This window comes from Chamaea fasciata, unplaced genomic scaffold, assembly GCF_029207755.1.
Source record: "Chamaea fasciata isolate MVZ Bird 193981 ecotype frontalis unplaced genomic scaffold, bChaFas1.0.hap1 SCAF_7, whole genome shotgun sequence".
NCBI lineage: Eukaryota > Metazoa > Chordata > Aves > Passeriformes > Sylviidae > Chamaea > Chamaea fasciata.
In genome coordinates this window covers 38,130,494-38,148,300 of record NW_027094092.1, presented here as the reverse complement: position 1 = coordinate 38,148,300, position 17,807 = coordinate 38,130,494, and the positions used below count along the sequence as shown (strand labels likewise).

Below are 17,807 nucleotides of genomic sequence, written 5' to 3'. Positions count from 1 at the left end.
CGTAGTGCTGGTGGGGAAGGAGAAAGGGCAATGTATTTTCCTTTATTCTTGAAAGCTTCATTATTTGATCCAAATGACATGATTACATTTTGCAGGGTTGCTCCAGCTGCCTGTCCAGAGACAAAACTGCAAGAGGCAAGGCAGGTTGAAGCAGCCCTTGATCACAAGCTGGAATTAGTATTGTCACACAGAAATGCAAAACAAAATTTCACAAATTTTCTTAATTGACTACCATATTCTGCGTATGTGTTCAAAATGTTGACAAAAATTGTGTGTTTTCAGGAATTAAGTAAATTTCTATGTGTTTCAGAGCTTCTAAATCATTCTATGGCAGAACACATTCTGCCATAAGTATTTCTGCATCCAAAGAATGGTCCTCATCAACTGAATCCAAGAAAATGCCATCTAGTTCACCCTAGATAAGATATTCTTGCAAAATGCAGATACTCATGCAATATATTTGTAACCATTAACACTGAAGCCGTCTTTGGAAGTAGTTTTTCGCTGGAACTGAGCAGAGCTTTCTCTGATTGAGTCTCCTCAAATGTGTGTTGCTGGTGCTGAAAGCCTTGTTTAGTAGGATTTATTTTCACTACATCAAGACGTCCTATGTGGAAAGGCTCTCCTAAAACATCAGTCAAATAAATTAATCTGCTTTTCTAATATTTTTGTTTAAGAATATTTTAACACTCGTATATACAACTGCACTCACCATTTTTCAGTGGAATAAAAAATACCGGTGGTAGAGGGTCAGGGAACAGAAAGAAGTGCAAAGATCAAAAATTAGCCTATCAAAAGAAACATTAGATAGAAAACCCCTTTGTAAGCATTTATACTGTCATATGCTGAAAGAAGTTTACAAGCAACCTGTCTTACAGGGAATAGAATTTTGCAATTCCCATAATCAAGAGTACTCTGACAAAACCCTGTAGCGTGACTTAAAAACAACCCTGCTGCAACCAGAAGAGTCAAGGCTTTGAACAACACATACAAATGCAAAAAAGGCGTAACAAGAAAAGCATAGCTAAACCCAAGGCGGCAATGTGATGTACTGAAATGAACACTGGCGGTCCTTCCCCGCACGAAGGAGCACCCGGGGTAGCCGTGCCCGCCACGGCAGCTCCAGGCGGGCGCGGCCGGAGCGGAGGCACAGCTCAGCCTGAGGGGGCGCGGGCGGCCCCGCGCCCCTCGGCCCATTGGCTGCCGCGTCTGTCGATCAGCGCGCGGGGCGGGGCCAGCGCCGGGCGTTCGTCATCGCGGGGCGACGGCCCGGCCCGGCGTCATGGCGGCGGCGGTGGCGCCCGGCCCGCTCCCGCCCGGCGCCCGTGCTCCGGAGGTCGACCCTGCGGCCTCCGAGGTAGCGAGCAGCGCCTTGCGCTGTCTGGCCGGGCTGGCGGGCCAGGTGAGTGAGGGGCGGGCGGAGGGAGCGGTCCTGGGCGGAGCCGGGCTGGGCGCCGCGCCCGCTTCACATCACCTCGCTTTGGGGGCCCGCGCAGGGCTGGCTCCTGCTTCTCCCCGGCCTGCGGGGCCCTGGTGGGCTCCAGGAATAGAGGACGGCGCTGCAGAGGACATAAGCGTGCCACAAGGAAGGGAGCGGCCTCCCTTCGAGAGGCTGTTCGCGCCCGCCTGGCTTCTGCCAGGGCCGGGGCGGCGTTGCCGGCTGCCTCCCCCTGTCCCTCCGGCCGGGGCAGCCCCAGGGTGCGTGCCGCCTGCTGCTGCCTCTTCCGCTGCTGCTTCTCTCCCGCAGCCAGGACCGTGCCTTTGCCTCGCCGTGACGGGACCGTCGCTTGTCACTTTGTAGTTTGACAGATGATCTCTTCCATGGGAAAGTGCAATTTGCTTAATTGCTGTATCCTAATTAATTACTCTGAATTGAAAAGCTACTGAAAACTTACAGTAAATCAAAACTTACAGCATTAAATCAAAATAAATTATCAGGAGCTTGAAGTTAGCCCTGCCTTGGTAATAGCGTGCTATGAAACGCACAGAGTATCTGAGGGTCAGAATTTTTAAAGCTGCTCTGCTCTATGGTACTTCAGTTGAAACGCCTACTTTATGTTTAGTAATGTCTGTGAATTGTGTAGCAGATGTTACAGTAGTGGTGGAAGGCCCTTATCAGGAGAAGGTTTTAGTAACAACTTAATTATTGCTATAAATAATTTACAGATTAATTTTCCACTGTGGAAACGTTTATGTGGTTCTGTGAAGGCAGTAGAAGCACACCCTTACTTCAAGAGTTAGCAGTTTGAAGGTTTGGGGCCAGATGATGAGCAATATCTGCAGGAGCTAGTGTAACTTAATGTATGTTTGGTACAGAAAGGGGCTCTTAGATGCAGAGGCACTTTAGGAGTAGCTGCTGGCTGAGCTGAAATTATTTTTTAGACTCTCTCACCTCTCATCTGTATAGAACTGCATTAGATTTGCTTCTTACTTCCAAGTATGCTAACAATTGTCTCTGTTTTAAAACAAAAGGCAACCAAAATTAAGGGCGTGATAACTTAGGCACTTACTTAAGAGTTTCAGTTTTCCTGTCTCTGAAATTATTACTAACTATCGTGGCTTTTGAACAGGAGTACAGCACTAAACAGCATGATGTTCAGACACAGCTGACTCGTAGGGTTATTGAGGCATGAAAACTATCTGTTGAGGTTCAAAGGCCCCATAATTCTTCCTGGTGAAAATTCTGAATGTGATCAATGAAGAGCTAGCGACTGTCAGTTTATCTGGGTCTGAGGACAGCACTCTGTATTGTATATCTGACACTACAGCATTAGAACACATCAGAGACAACTTGGAGCTCGCGTATTTATGAAAAGCACAGAGGAGACTAAGGGGAAAGTTTCCTAAGCTTTTAACTAGGGTATTCATCACAAGTTGAATTAATTGTTTCTAAACAAACATTAAAAACTCTTGCTTTTCTCTCTTGACTTCAGCAGCTTACTTTTTCTCCAAAGCTGACTTTACAACTAGCATGTCACTGGAAAGGCCCTGGTGATTTTTAAAAATAACTGTGTGTGCACAGACAATTGTGAGAGAACTGTTTAGAGTTGCTACATCCCTCAGTAGAGTAGCTATGATGCAGAGTATAATTGTCTTCTTTGGTGTTTGGAGTGTCTTCTTTCCATGACAACAGACACATTTTACTGTCCAGTGCACTAGCTGGATAAGGATCTGGTTGCTCCATCTTAGCTGTGAAAGTCCTTTTAATTGCTCAGTTATGATCCTTTCCAGTTGCTGAGTTATACACTTGTCTGCCAGTGCTTGAGTTCTGATAGATTTAACCGTTGTGTTTTACCCTCTTATGGGTTCTAGCAAACTGTCTTGCATTTTTGACTGAAACTACTGATTCCCCATTTCCCTTTTATAGAGATGACTGAGCATGTGCCAAATTGTTAGCAGTCACAGTTTGTGATTAATTATAGTAGTTTAAGTTGGATTTATGCTAGTAAATTGGGCTGTAAGCAGGAAGATTTCTGGCACAGGAATTTTTTTACTGGAGCAATCAATGGCAGTATGTGGCCAGGAGGATATCTGAAAATAACTCTTAAAACCAATATAGCTGGTCCTGGAAAGTTCTTTAAGATTCAAGTGATAGCCAGTGTTTTTCATAAAACAAATTTCAAAGGGCTGAAATTACTTATGGTCCTGTAAATTGAAAAGGCTGTGGACTTGTACCTCAGACAAAGGCTTTGAAGTTGTCAAAATACTGAATTTACAAATCTGTTTGTCACAGTTCTAATAAGTAGTAGGATGTGAAAGACTGAGAACTTACTCTATTGTACTAGAAACTTTTGTTGATGCAGGAGGGGTTTATTCTTTTATTTAAAAGCAGTGTCTGTGAGTTAAAAAAATGACTGGCCTCTAAATTATTTTAAGTTAGGAGTTCTGTTGCTTTTTGTGCATTGAACCATCTGGACAGGAGTTGTCCATTATGGTATGAAGGCACATATCAGCTTATTCTTTTTGAAAAAGGAGGCTTATTAGGAAATTGCAGTAGCACTTCTATTTTATTTCATTTAGATGACTTAATCTACACCTTTTTCACCCTGTCAGTAGACTTTAATATAGCAAATAGGAGATGTTGCTCTAGAAACTTTGGGCAGAAATACATGCTTCAGATGGTCATATGCACAGTGGCTTAATTCTTAAAGTAAATTTTATTCCTATTAAATTCTAAATACATTCTTGATTTTGAAACTTGTTCAAGATTAGTATACCCTAGAATATTACTTGTCATACATCATGTGTACTTAACCTAAGTACTAAACAGGGATAACCATTTGTGTGAAAATTATCTAAAATACATTATGTATCTAGTCAGGCTGTCTCCTTTGCTGTGTAATTTGGGAGCTAAGCCTGAATTTAGAAAGGCTGATCTTTAACTAAAGAAGGAAGGTTCAGGCTTATAGTTCTTTACAAAGTTGTGTTATTGCTGGGATTTGAAACTAACATGGGACAGCTTATCATCCATAGCTTTGCCTTCAGAGTGAAGGAGGCATTCTTGTGTCCAGTTCTCAGTGTTTCCTCATACACTTTGGGGTGGCTTCAGGACATGAGTGCTTATGCATTCTGTGTTCTTGTTTATAATATTTCATGCTGTTAGAAGTTCAGTGTCTTTAGACCATGAGTTAAAGGTCACATTGTCATCTTCTTGTGGTACCTTTTTCTGTTTCTACCCCATTTTTTTTTCCAATGGAAGGAGTGAGGAGTAGATGAAAAATATGCATATAAATTGGGAATTGAGTGTTGCAAGCAGAGTATCTGTAGGTCCTCTTGATTTCAAACAAGAATTTTATCTGTATTTAGAATTTGGGATATCACTTGCAGGGTGTTTGGTTGGAGAACAATTACTTAGCTTTGGGAAATGAAAGTGATCATCTCTTTAAGATCTTGAGAAGAGTTTTAGTGTAACAAAAAGGGCAAAGTTGGAGTTTATTGACAATCATCTTTGTATTAGAAAGTGTATTTTTAGCTTATAGAAGATACATAGTTCTTTTAAATAATACTTCAGATTCGTTGTATGTGTTTTTCTTTATTTTTTTCGGAGTTAAATATTTCAGTTCCTTGGCAGTGAGAATAGACTGTGGCAATTGTTCATTTCAATATGAATGCATTTACAGGTTTTTTGGTGGTGCTGTGTAATCTAGTTTGTTAAACTTTAGATATTAAAAATATCTATTTTATGCACTTATTATTAATATTGTGGTGCTTAATGCAAAACCAGCAAAAATATAAAGCTTCTTTTGGATTAGCAGCAAGTGAAAATTCAAGAATGTGCCGTAGTCTTACATCAAGACATGGGTCATGCAGGCATAGTCTTGCATTCTTGGAATAAAATACATGAACTTACAGAAGACTGCTGTCCTGGGTCGTGTTTATTCATGCTGGTGGTTCTCGTATCCGTTAAAAGAAAAGATAGTATGAGTGATTAACATGAACAATATGCTTTCATACAAGAATTAATTAGATAAAGCCAAGGACCGAATTAATACAATGAGAGTATGATGAGTTAGTAAGGAATTTTTAGGTTTAGAATATATTCTACGAATACTAGCTTACTTGGAATATAATAACTGCTTCGACTATAATTAATATCAAATCTTTCCAATGTTCTTGTCTAAAATTGGGATGGGTCTATATGAGACTGAGCATAATTGTTGTCTTGTAGAAGTCTTGTATACTTTTTTGATGTTAATACAGATAATATAATTTTTGATTGTGTTTGTTTTGCCCTGTTGAAGCTTAATCTCGGAGAGGATATTGTGAAAGTTGTAATCGATTGGAGCAAGCTTCAAAGCACATCAGCACTTCAGCCAGCCTTGCTCTTTAGTGCACTTCAGCAGCATATTTTATGTTTACAGGTAAATATTTCATGGGACCCATTTGACTTGACAAAAGTGGTCAACAACTAAAAGTAATCTCAGCTGTAAAATTCCAGTAATTTTGATCTTATATTGCTGTGTTCAACAAAAAAAAGAACGTAAAAGTGTTAAATGCTTGGGGTTCCACTATGCTCCATAGGTTCTCCCATTTACAGATTTTTCAGATTAGTGGTGGGAATAGCCACTGTAGGTGAGCAGGCTGAATAAATGCAGCCTCATTGATTTCTAGACTTGCATTGTAAATGTGATACATTTCCATTCCATCTATGGTGGGTTATAATTAAGCAATAAGACACGGCAGGTGTGTGTCATGCTATGATAATGATTCCATGCGTTGGGTGAGTTTTGAGGCTCATAGAGTGCTTTCAGTGGTTCAAGAAGTGGCATTATCCCAGCATGACACATCCTGGAGTGTCTTACTGCAATTAAATATATTTTCAGCGTAGGTTGTTTTTTTTTTTTTTTAAAGAGTAATTTCTTTGACATTAATGTCTCATCTTGCCAAGTAGCCAGTCACCATTACTGTCATTTCTTTTAACTATTTGAAACTTTCCAACCCTGCCAAAAGTAATCTAGCTGCATGGCAAGGGAGGGTGAGCAGTTTGTCAGCTGGTAACTGAGCAGTGTTTTGACCTTGATAGTTCATATGTAGAAGATGGGATTTGAGTACTACTATTTTGCTTCAGCTAGTCAATTAATTATTTGAGGTACATAGTACTGAGATGATGAAAAGGGAAGTTCTGGTATTTTCTTGTTTGTAGGTAAAAGAAAGACACTTTGTTTTCCAGACATCCACCAGATCTTTGGTGTGATGAGCAGAAAGAGAAAATATACAAGATAAAAGCAAATAAAATTTATATCCAACATGTAAGAATGCTGCGAGTAGGAATTTGATTCCATTTCAGAAAATGTGGTGGCTAAAAATCATGTTGTCTTTAAAAAAAGAAATTAATTTATAGAGAGAATATAAGCAGTGAAGTTTAGACTAGGTGAAACTGATGGAAATTAAAAAGAGACAGGGACATATATATGTCGTGAGGTTTTGATGTTATATTGTATGTAAGAGCTCCTGCAGTAAAATAAGCATTTTTCCTGCCACAAATGTCAGTGCCTTTTCTCATTTAATTTCATGACCTGAGTAGATAATAAACCGTGTCAAGCAAAGCATGTGTTCATGATAGTGCCAATGTATTTCATGTCTGTGTTTCCTCTCATTCACTTGGGCAGCTATAGTTTCAAGTGGAGACTGTAGTGCTGATGTGATAAAGTGAAGGCTTTACAGTGTAAGAGCACCGGATTTCATGTTAAGGAGGAAAAATACTAAGCCTTACTGTTCTGAGTAAGCATTTGAATGACGTGTTAATTAAGTGGCATTGATGCCAGCGATTGAAGCTTTGATTTAGCTAGTAACACGGGAGTATGGGCAGATTTTCACAGAAATTTGGGAGTTTTCCTCTACAAACCTCCAAAAGACACAGTCAAAAAGGTCAGAATCGTGGTGTGCACTGATTTGGAACTTCTTTTTAATCTTACTACTGTGTTCCCTCAGAGGAAGATGTTGTAACTCCCAAAATGATTTCCATTGTTTGGAATTTGTAATAGTACTTGTCTTCTTGGCTTTGGGATTTTTGGACTTCTGTTTTTTTAACTCTAATACACTGTTTTCTTTGTTCAGCCTCTCTTAGAAAAACTCCAGTCATTGATGAAAGAGGAAAATATAGGCCATGTTGAACCTGCAGGTAAAACAGAAAGCCAGACAAGTTTAGACATCTATGATGGTAACAGTCAGACTGAAGAAAAGTATGGAAGTTATGACTTGAGAGATATGAAGGATGCTCATTTTAATTTTGATCCAGAAGTGGTCCAAATAAAAGCTGGAAAAGCAGAAGTAAGTGATCTATGTGAGTTTAAAAACAGAAAAATGAAAGCCCTTTCTAAATTTTGAATGTAAAGAATGAAATAGATATATGCCGTCATGTTTATTACCTGCAGATTGACAGGCGGATATCAGCCTTCATCGAGAGGAAACAAGCCGAGATCAATGAAAATAATGTCAGGGAATTTTGCAATGTTATTGATTGTAATCAAGGTAACTGGCTAGCCAGACTTCAATCTTCATAGCAATTTATGTTCTGTGGGGTTTGTTTGGGGTTTTTTGTTGTGAGTTTTGGGGGTGTTTGTTTGTTTGGGGGTTTTTTAGATTTTTTTTTCATTATTTTTCAAAAGCACTAATCTATATTTAAAATGGAACTTTTTTTAAGAATAACTTTGTTTTAAAGTTTAGAACTTGCATGTGCACTGCAGATGTCAGATAGAAAAGTAAATTGAATAATCTAATCATTGGATGACAATATTTAATGCATCCCATACAGAAAGATTTTATCTATTGTGTTAATTTTAAGAACTGCTATCTTACATCAGATGATTTTGTAGCTATTGTTCCCACTGTTTTATCTAGATGTTCCTCCAAAGTAAATGGAATTACAGTTCAGAAATGTCTTGTGAATTGCATATTCAAATTGAATTGAATTTAATGTTAAATTGCAAAGAAGTATTTTTTACAACGAATTTGAATTACTAGCTACTTGAAATGACTTTTTCTTCTTAACATTGCTCACATTGTAGTACAATTGGCTGTGTCTGTAACCAATCTTAAATCCATCTGGCAGACTGGATCCCATTTACAGGATCAGTAACTGTAGCCAAATGTATCTTTGAAGTTAAGACAGTTTTATATAAATAAAACTACATAAGTAGTACAGAGATATTTTCTAAGTACCTGTGAACCCACATGTGCATTGTCTCTATGAGGTACTTAAGCTCTTAGAGATCAAAGCTTATTGTTCAGTAAGCTTCTTAGAGAGTTTAACTGCTTGAATGTAACTCTTAGAGAGTTTAACTGCAAAGGACATCTGAAGTTTAGTAGAATATGCTAGATAGTGAAATACTGTTTCCCAAAATTGTTAATTATGTACAGAAGAATTGATAATAAGACCTGTCTCATTGTTCAGGCATAATGAAATATGTGTAAAGCCTTTGGTGTAATGAACAGAGATTAAAATATAAACACTAGAATAAATTAAGGAGGTCCATACTATAGGTTTTTATGGTTAAGCAAATGAAAGTCACACAGATCAGAATAAATGCAGAAAGGTTTAGGAAAGAAAGCTGTTGAGTAAACTAGATCAGTTGAAAAATAGGAGAGTTTTAGAAAAGAAATAAAACCAGAGTAACAGTGGTAAGCAGGAGAAAGGCTTCTGTCTAGGAAGAAAGAAATAAATTACAGAGAAATGCAGTGAAAAGTAAGAGCCAAATAAATTTGGTCCTGATCCAGTAGACTCCTGTGTATACGTGTGCATATATTTATGTGAATGACTTATCCAATTCAAAGCAGTAGATCCACCCAAGTGTGTGAAACTATTAATGGGCAAGTGTTTATAGAATGAATTAAGTATTTCTGGGTTTTTTTATTTTTTGAAGCATTTTAATTAGATTTGTTTAAAGCATCAAATCTGATGGGGGTTAGAATATTTTCAATTATAAATACATAATTTGGACCTCACCTGTTATATCATTGTTTATTTAGAAAATAGCTGTGCCAGAACAGACGCAATTTTCACACCCTATCCTGGATTTAAAAGTCATATAAAGGGTAAGCAACTCTTTTAATACACATTTAAGTATCCAGATATAACAGCACTGGTAAGTTTTTGATACCAAAGTTTTTTACAGAGTGCTCAAAAATGCAAACTTACTGATTTTTGACTCGAGTGAATACTTTTACATCTTAATTTATTTCTTCAAGGTGTTAAATCCCTTAACTGCTTCACTTGAAAATGGTTAGGCACTAAACTTCTTTAACAATGGTTAGGCACTAAAGACCAAAACAAATAGCCTATTTTCATTATCAGAAAGGAAATGTGGAAAAGATAAAGCAGGTCGAGACTTAGTTTTTCTTCTAAGGTGAAGCCATCAATAAGGAATTGAGATTAAGTAGGATTGTCTTCTATTTGTCATTAGTTGGTGCCAGTGTGTTGAAACAGAATATAATTTTGGGACAGTGGAAGTTCTAAGACATAGATTTATAAGCAGTGACGAACTGGCGAATGAGTTTATCACTGCACTGTTTTTTGAAAAGGAATAAACGTAGAAATTATGTCCAACAGAAGTTGTGTGTAAAATACTGCTCGTTCATCTGCTGCTCTCTAGGTGTATGCAAGTTGCCCTTCTCTAAAAACAAAATACTCAAAATGAGAATGAAAGTAACCCTCTTTTTCATTTTTGAGAGTGGTAATATTTAGTTATCCACTTTGTATTGGTCCTAGAAACCAGTTAATTATTTTGAATTCTATAATTCAGAATAATACCAATAGCACAATAATAAGTATTGAAAGATAGGATGAGCTAAGAAGGAAATGGGGAAGTGAGTTTGATTTTAGAATCTTTGACAAAGAGCAGCTTTCAGTAGTCACTGTTTAGAACTGAGTGTTAATTTGTTGGTTGGATGGCAGCATAATACAGGAAAAAAGGGGAGTTTGCACTTCAAGGAACAGTTCATAACTGAAATGTGAAAAACGCTTAGAAAGGAACTGGAAATAAAACCAACGTAAATTAAAGCAAGAATGTAGCATGTGGCCTTCATGAAGTATTGAGTAGGTTGGTGTACGTGTGTATGTGCTTCAGCATTTGGAGCTGCCAATACAGTCTTTAAATCTGCAGTACACTGCAGTAGTGCTGTGAGGAGAACTTTAGAAATTACTCGGATTTAACGAGAAGTGGGTAAAATCTTTGGATGAAGACATGGCTCAGCATGGGTGAAAGATAGTCCCAGATGCAGCTGAAGAGTCACTAAAGCTTTTACCCAAATGACAAAACTTAGAATTGAACTTCTTGCTGAGGCTTGTATTGGTACTTCCAGTTTTGTATCTCCCCTTATCTTCATGTATTTATAATGCTTCCTGTAACGTTAGGTCTGGCCTCTTCTTTGCATTCACAAAAGCTCACATGTACAACTGCTGATGTAGATACCAAGGTTTCTTCTGTTTATCAGCAGCTGATGACAAATTCTTGACACTGCCATTCTACATAAATGTATGAGTAATTCTTTTACTTTGCATATGTAAAATCCAGGGGGTTTGTTAGGTTTAGTTACTTATGCAAAAAAAATAAGAAAATGCTTTTACTTGAACTTTTGATCTAAATGTGTGTGGGACTTTCATATGCAAGACGTTTGTAAAACTGATTTAACACAGGTTTTCATGCTTCAATATTTTGATTCTTTTAGTTGGATCTGCTTTGTGTTTCATATGCATATATGTGAAATTTATTTCCTCTTTACCTAGTTTCTAGGGTAGTGAATACATATGGACCTCAGACTAGATCTGAAGGAACACATGGGCCCAGTCACAAAGCCAACGTACCCATGCACGACTGTGGAAACCAAGCTGTGGAGGAGAGATTGCAAAACATTGAAGCACACTTACGATTACAAACAGGTTTGTGTAATGTTTGAATTTTGACATCAGTGTGCTATTTTATGCTACAGTTATGATTACTGTGGTGAAACTGGGCAAGTCTATAAAAACTGATACTGTAAAAAAAGTGGATATATCCACTGAAGGGTTTAGTTCACCCCAAGTACAGTGATCTAGTGTTAAGGGGTTTATGCCCAAAATGGAACCCAGGTTTATGCCCAACTTGAGACGCTGAGTTAGTAAATGTACACTTTATGTGGTAGCAAATAAGAGAGAGACACATCAGAACAGGATTTAAAATTATATGGAATATCTGGAGATTGGGGTTATCCATAGGCACTGGAGTCCTGCCTTGAGCCACTGAACAGGAAAAACTGAGTTTAGGACTAAGGGCTGCTTCATGGACAACTTGTGGGCTGGTGGTAGAATCAACACAAAGGATGACCTGAAACCTTTTCCTAAAGGTGGATGTTTCTTGAAATACATTTAGGCATAAATTTTATTCCCCAGAAAGTGGGAAGTTTGTTGTCACTGCTTCTCTTTAGGCCTGCAAACATGAGTCCATACCTTTCACTAAAATAAATGCCATAGCCATCAGGTTACTGATGTTTTCTGGTAGCTGCTTTCTTTACCCCAGACCCAGTTTTCCATAATGTGGGCCTGAGGCACAATGAGGCACTTATCAAGGAGGAATTAGTATTTTTCTTGAAAATTATTTTCAAAGCAGAGCAGAAGCCCAATCTCCATCTTGTAAAGTGAATTTTCTGCACACAACAGTGTGGACACTCTTGATTTTTTTTGTCTTCTGAATACTGAATAGGTGCCAATCCATTATCTTAAAAATATTTGGAACATTGACTAGATTACTAGATTCCTGTGACTGTGTAGTGGATTAAAGTTCTCTGGCAGCAAGGAGAGTAAGAGATGCGTAGATACTCTTGAGGCAGCAGTCAGAGCTTGATACTTAGCTCTGTAGCTGTCTCAAAAATAAGCTGGCTTTTGTCCAATGGAAATAGAATTTGTAAGTGGCTGGCCAGCATTAGGGTTACAGTGTGTAGCTTTGGAGTTTATGCAAATGAGGGACAATGATTGGAGGTAGCTAAGGAGGGGTCCTTGCTTCGAGGTTGTGCCTATAATAGGTGGTCAAATTTTGTTTGAAGGAATGGGTCAGCTAAACTATAGTATAGGTTAACAAGGTGGAAGCATGCCACACCAGCTCAGCTCCTGTTCAAATCAGCATTCATGGGGAACATCTCAATATTATTTGATGCATACCCCAGCAGCTGTGCATAAAATACTCATCTGAGCAGGTAACATCCCTCAGCTACCTGTTCCACCTGTTTTTGCTTCCAGCAACAGAAAGAGTTAATCTTGACTTGCTGGATGTTTTTCAGAACAGCTTCTCATGCTAGTACTGCTCTTTTCCCTTTACATTGAGAGAAAGCAGTATTAAGAGCGATAGGTTAGCCAGTTTAATTAGTACGTGCTGAGTGTTGAGTACAGAGCAGAACTGAAGCAGTGAAGCTACCTGCACAATTGTTTCTTCCAAGGGACAAAATAAATGAATGGAAGAAAAAAGAAAACCCCAGACCCCACATTAGTGCTTATTTTGGTTGGTTGTGGAATAGAACTATCTTGACTAACAGACCCAGAAATAAAAGGAAATGTGTGTCAAAAAGTAAAAGCTTGTTATGGCCTTCATTGTCAATACAGTTCAGAACCAGACTATTATTTTAATTGGAATAGCCAGTACTTAGCTGTGATAAACAGTTATTTCATATAGTTATTTCATTATAGAATACTATGGAGTGAAAATAAGATGCTTGCTAAGGCTGATCCTTAGATCATTTCTGTTTTTACAGGGGGAAACAAGCCCAAGCTGCTGTAGGTATAGATGAAAATAGCAGATGGGTTGAGGTGGGATGTTTTTGGTGCTGTTGGTTTTGTGGTGTGAGTGGGTTTTTGTACAGTTTTGTTGTGGGGTTTTTTGCCAGGCTGGTTCTTGGGTGAAGTTGGGGCTTTTTTTGTTATTTTAATTTTGGTTATTTTAGTTTCAGACTTGTTATTCAATTCAGTACATACATTCCCCACTCCTGTTCTCCCGGCTATGGTCAGGCAAACGCTGTTCTTTGTCAAGCACAACTCATACTTGTCCTCTAACCTCTGATGCTCAGTGGAGATTGTTCTGAAAGAAACCTATCTTAGATATCAAAGCTGAATTCATGTGTGGTCTGCCATCCCATCTGCTCTGTCCTAATGCTGGTGTCAGTTTTGAAGTGGCAACATGTCATGTATGACCCAGTGTATTGTAAGAGTGATTGTTAGTTGTTTCAGGAACCTTGACAGACATACTTCAGCCAACTACATGAAGTTGTCTTACTGCTTTCATTGACTGCACTGGCTTATCGATCTGGTTTTACCCTGAATCATATTAATTATCCTTCCTTATTTTATCCCATCCATTTATTTTGTTCAGCTACTGGTTGATAGCTGATCTTGAAGAATTCAAATGTCAGACTTGCAATCTTTAGTTAAATAAGTTATTCAAGCACTTTTCCTGATTTCTTTGCATTACTGCTGATGTATTTAGGTGGTCCAGTACCCAGAGACATTTATCAGAGAATTAAGAAGCTTGAAGACAAAATCCTTGAGCTGGAAGGACTGTCTCCTGAATATTTTCAATCTGTAGTAAGAAATTTTTCTCACCTTCTTTTGGCATGTCTAAATGTTTTTGTGCCTTTTGTGCCTGAATCTTCGATGTACAGAGAAAAACTTGCAGTTGGAGGGCAGACACTTCTAATAAACAACTCTGGCTTGGTGTAGTGGTTATATTACTTGTGGACCATCTAATCAAGTTCATATTTATCCAATTTCTCGCTCAAAAGAAGAAAGTATCTGTTGGGGAAAAAAATTGTTGCCACCCAAGCTTAACTAATTTGTAAGAAATGTGTCAGAGAGGTTCTATTTCTCCCCTTTGTCTTAAAATCTGAAGTGCTTCTTATGTCAAGAAAATTGACTGAAGTTTTGATTTTTGATACAAATCATGAATGGCTTAAAACAGCTGAAATCATTTGGGCTTCTATACATGATCTGATTGCTAACAATATGTGAATAATTTGCAAAAGGATGAGAGAGTAAAAACTGTTTAAAAATTGCTTCATGTGATTCTGTGACTTAGTTTTCTTTATTTCTGGTTTTCAGGTAGAGCTGTCTCTCTCTGAATAGTACAACTTAACCTTCACTCACTAACCTTTATTAGGATGAAGAGAACATTAGTTGTAACTACATTAGGCTCTATTTGACTGTAAAATTTCTTGTCTGTTTTCTTGCTCCACTTTCCCCATGTAACAGTAAGAATGTCTCTTTTACTGTTGATTGCATTTTAACTTATATCTTCTCCCTTGTAACCAGCCAAAGAAGAGTCAGTTAATAAAAATAAATAGCAACAGTACACATTTTTGTTTAGTTTTTTAAATTTGTGTTGGAGACCAGTAAAGTTCTTTATTTGTGAGGCTATTACTTCAAGTGGCTGAAAACCAGAAGTTAAACATGCACTTTCTTAAGCTGAAATTTCTATTGAAAGTGCTTTAGGATCTCTAGAATGAGGATCAGGAGAAAAAAAAAAAGTGATGGTGGCAATAGTAGTATTGCATAGTAATTAGCACATTTTATCTGAAGTTTTGTATAAATATTGGTGTGGATATAGGCAAATTTTAGGGACAGAAATATTGACAGTTTCAAAAGCTCAATTCTGTCTGAAGGAAGCTTCAGTTAAATTGACAGTTGTTGACTGCCAAGTGTGGAGAAGCTTCAACAGCTTCTGATTCTCTCCAGTAGTATTTCTCATGATCCAAAGTACTTAATTACGAAAAAGGTTTCTTTAATCTGTGGAATGGCAGTCAGTGTTTTTTCTATGCTTTGAAGACTCTTGACAATGTCGTTACAGAATTATTTGTGGTTTTCTGTCAGTGCAACATTAAGTCTGTTTTGATTGTCTTTTCTGCAGAGCTGTTCTGGCAAGAGGAGGAAGGTTCAATCTCCCCATGTAAGTGCTATTAACTCTTGGTTTTCCTACGTTTAGGATGTTTTGAGTGGAAAGTAAGCAGAAGGTCTGTGAAGCAAGTATGTAAGTTCTCAGAAGTAGCTGCATCAGTATTGGATAGCTTGCTGCCAAAGAGAGAAGGAAGGAGACAGAAAGCTAATGGATGTTACAATGAAATGAGTCTTCTAAGAAAATATATACTGGGGTTTTCACCAGTTAGGAGGATGATAGAATTAAATCTATAATGCTGTTAATCAAGCTGAGAGAACAGGCAATTTCTCTATTCTGATCAGCCCTCTATTAATGTCTTCTGGTTTTGTTTGTGACTTAGTGGTTTCTCGATTTAAAAATTGTTTTTCAGTTTGCTTTACTGGTTTATGAAAAGACAAAACTAGAAATGGCTGGCTTGGCAGAAGTATTACAAAGGGATCCAACAGTATAGCAGATATTAATCTGTCAGTAAAACTTGGCATTTTCATAACCCTGTCACATAAGGGAACGTACCATGTACCTCTTAGGCCACAAGAGAGAAGTTATCATTGGTGCAGGTGGGAGCATGGCTGGAATCTTGTCTGCTCCCAGCTCACTCTTGGAGACAGGTGGGCTCGGGAGAATGCTTGGAATTGGATATGGGCTACCTGAGACTTGGGAAAGTAGGCTTGTTTAGGAAAAAAAGTCCTGCCTAGGGTGAAATATTTTTATAAAAAGGATTATGACCAGCTTGTGTAAGAAGACATTAAAAAATTGTCAGTTTAAGGAGGAGCTTGAGAGGAGCTTGATGGTGGGCAGTAGGAAAAATACCCTTTAGCTGTCAACCCAAGTTCTGCAAAATCTAGGTAGTCTCATCCAGTGTTTTAGCATGAAGGGATTTCTTAGGGTTTTTTATGAGCAGACTAAACAAGCATCTAATAGAAGTAGCATGAATATATTGATCCATGATTAGGACTGTCTTTCTTGCATGTTTACATTCTTTTTCCTTTAAATTTAAATAGGGAAAGACTAGATTCAGACAGTTCTGCAGAGGTAGTTCTGTCGCTTAGTGCAATATGCAGTGACCTCAAGTACCAAGTGATAAGCCACTTCTCTAGCGATTACAAGATGTAAATGATTGTGATTTTTATTTTGTTCTTTTAGCAGAGCTATTCACTGGCTGAACTTGATGAAAAGATCAATGCTATAAAACAGGCATTACTGAGGAAAACAAAAGAAAGCAAGTCCAAGGAGGCTGAGCAGCTTCTTCGATAAAAGTGTTTTCAGAATCCTCATCATGATTTACGCATACCTAAACCATAGACCTGAGTAGTGTTCATCAGAGATGACTAGCAATGAAGACAAAGCATGCATATGAGCTCCTTTTGGATGATCTTGAAAGCTTTCTTTCCGAGTAACTTGTTTAAAAGCAGCCTTATTAATGAAATACTTAAAAATGAAGAATGTTTCAGGGGTGTCATTCTAATAATCCGTTCCCTTCTGTTATAAAGGAGGACTGCAGCATTGTTTGTATGTGAAAAGTCTTAACCTGCACACAAAAACTACATCTCTCACATGTGATTCTTGGTGACTAAGTATTCAAAAGGAGTGTCTTTTGGATACTGTTGATGTAAGTAGTTTGCATAGACATGTGAAATTAAATTAATTACTTCCTCAGAAATAAACTAACTTGGGAAAAAAAAATTACCAAAACCTTGCAGAATGCATGCTTACCTCTGAGTTTTTTTCTGTATTTGTCACTGTTTTCACTGCTGTTAGAAATGCAGCAAATTGCATTTCTGTGTGACAGGTGTTTATGGAAATCCTATATGTGTAAATAATAACAACTATTCTTTACTTTTTCAGTGTCTCGTGAGAATTCGAATTTCATAACCTGTTCACAAACAATGTATTCTAAAAAACCATCCCAGGTGAGATTTTGAGCATGCCAGCAAGGCACCAATTTCCATATGCATGCTTACATGACTTAAAGTCAGCTTTAAAGCTTTGGCTAGACTGTGAAGAGAGATTGTGTTGTGACTTTTTGTTTGGTTTTGTTTGTTTGTTTTTAATAAACCATTTTCTATTTATACAAGTTCTTTTATTTACTGTCTGTCATTATTTCAGTTTAGAAGAAAAGTAGCTGTTACTGAGGGGTTTTTATGTAAACTGCTCTGCTTACAGCAGTCATATTGATGTCCATGTGTCAGTCTCTGTGACAGGTGTTATGAACCGTATGGACTTGACACAGCCTTTGAAGAACAGTAGGTGTTTTCTGTGACCTCATCTTTTTATCCAGAATAACATTTGTTAGAGCAACTCTAGCTAACGTTCCTCTGGAGGTGAACCAGCAGAGATGGGAGAGAAAGCTACTTGAGCTCTTGTCCTGGCTCCAGGAAGCATGACATTATGGTGGTAACCTCTAAGGTGCTTGTTGTC

General features: G+C 37.9%; 1 protein-coding gene across 3 annotated transcripts; it reads left to right on the top strand.

Annotated features, from left to right (window-relative positions):
* Positions 1-1,270: 1,270 nt before the first annotated feature.
* MBIP (MAP3K12 binding inhibitory protein 1) lies at positions 1,271-17,467 on the top strand. 3 transcript variants are annotated; one of them, XR_010721918.1, is made up of 10 exons: positions 1,271-1,402; positions 5,742-5,861; positions 7,558-7,770; positions 7,875-7,971; positions 9,469-9,534; positions 11,225-11,377; positions 13,947-14,044; positions 15,363-15,401; positions 16,533-16,998; positions 17,235-17,467. XR_010721918.1 is itself a non-coding variant. In XM_066188450.1 (9 exons), exons 1-9 carry the CDS (start codon positions 1,283-1,285, stop codon positions 16,641-16,643), a joined length of 1,014 nt encoding a protein of 337 aa, XP_066044547.1. In that variant the 5' UTR covers positions 1,271-1,282; the 3' UTR covers positions 16,644-17,467. The 3 variants fall into 3 exon arrangements, 2 of the variants coding, with proteins under 2 accessions (XP_066044547.1, XP_066044546.1); XM_066188450.1 differs by having other exon boundaries at positions 16,536-17,467; XM_066188449.1 differs by having other exon boundaries at positions 16,533-17,467.
* The last annotated feature ends 340 nt before the right edge of the window (positions 17,468-17,807 follow it).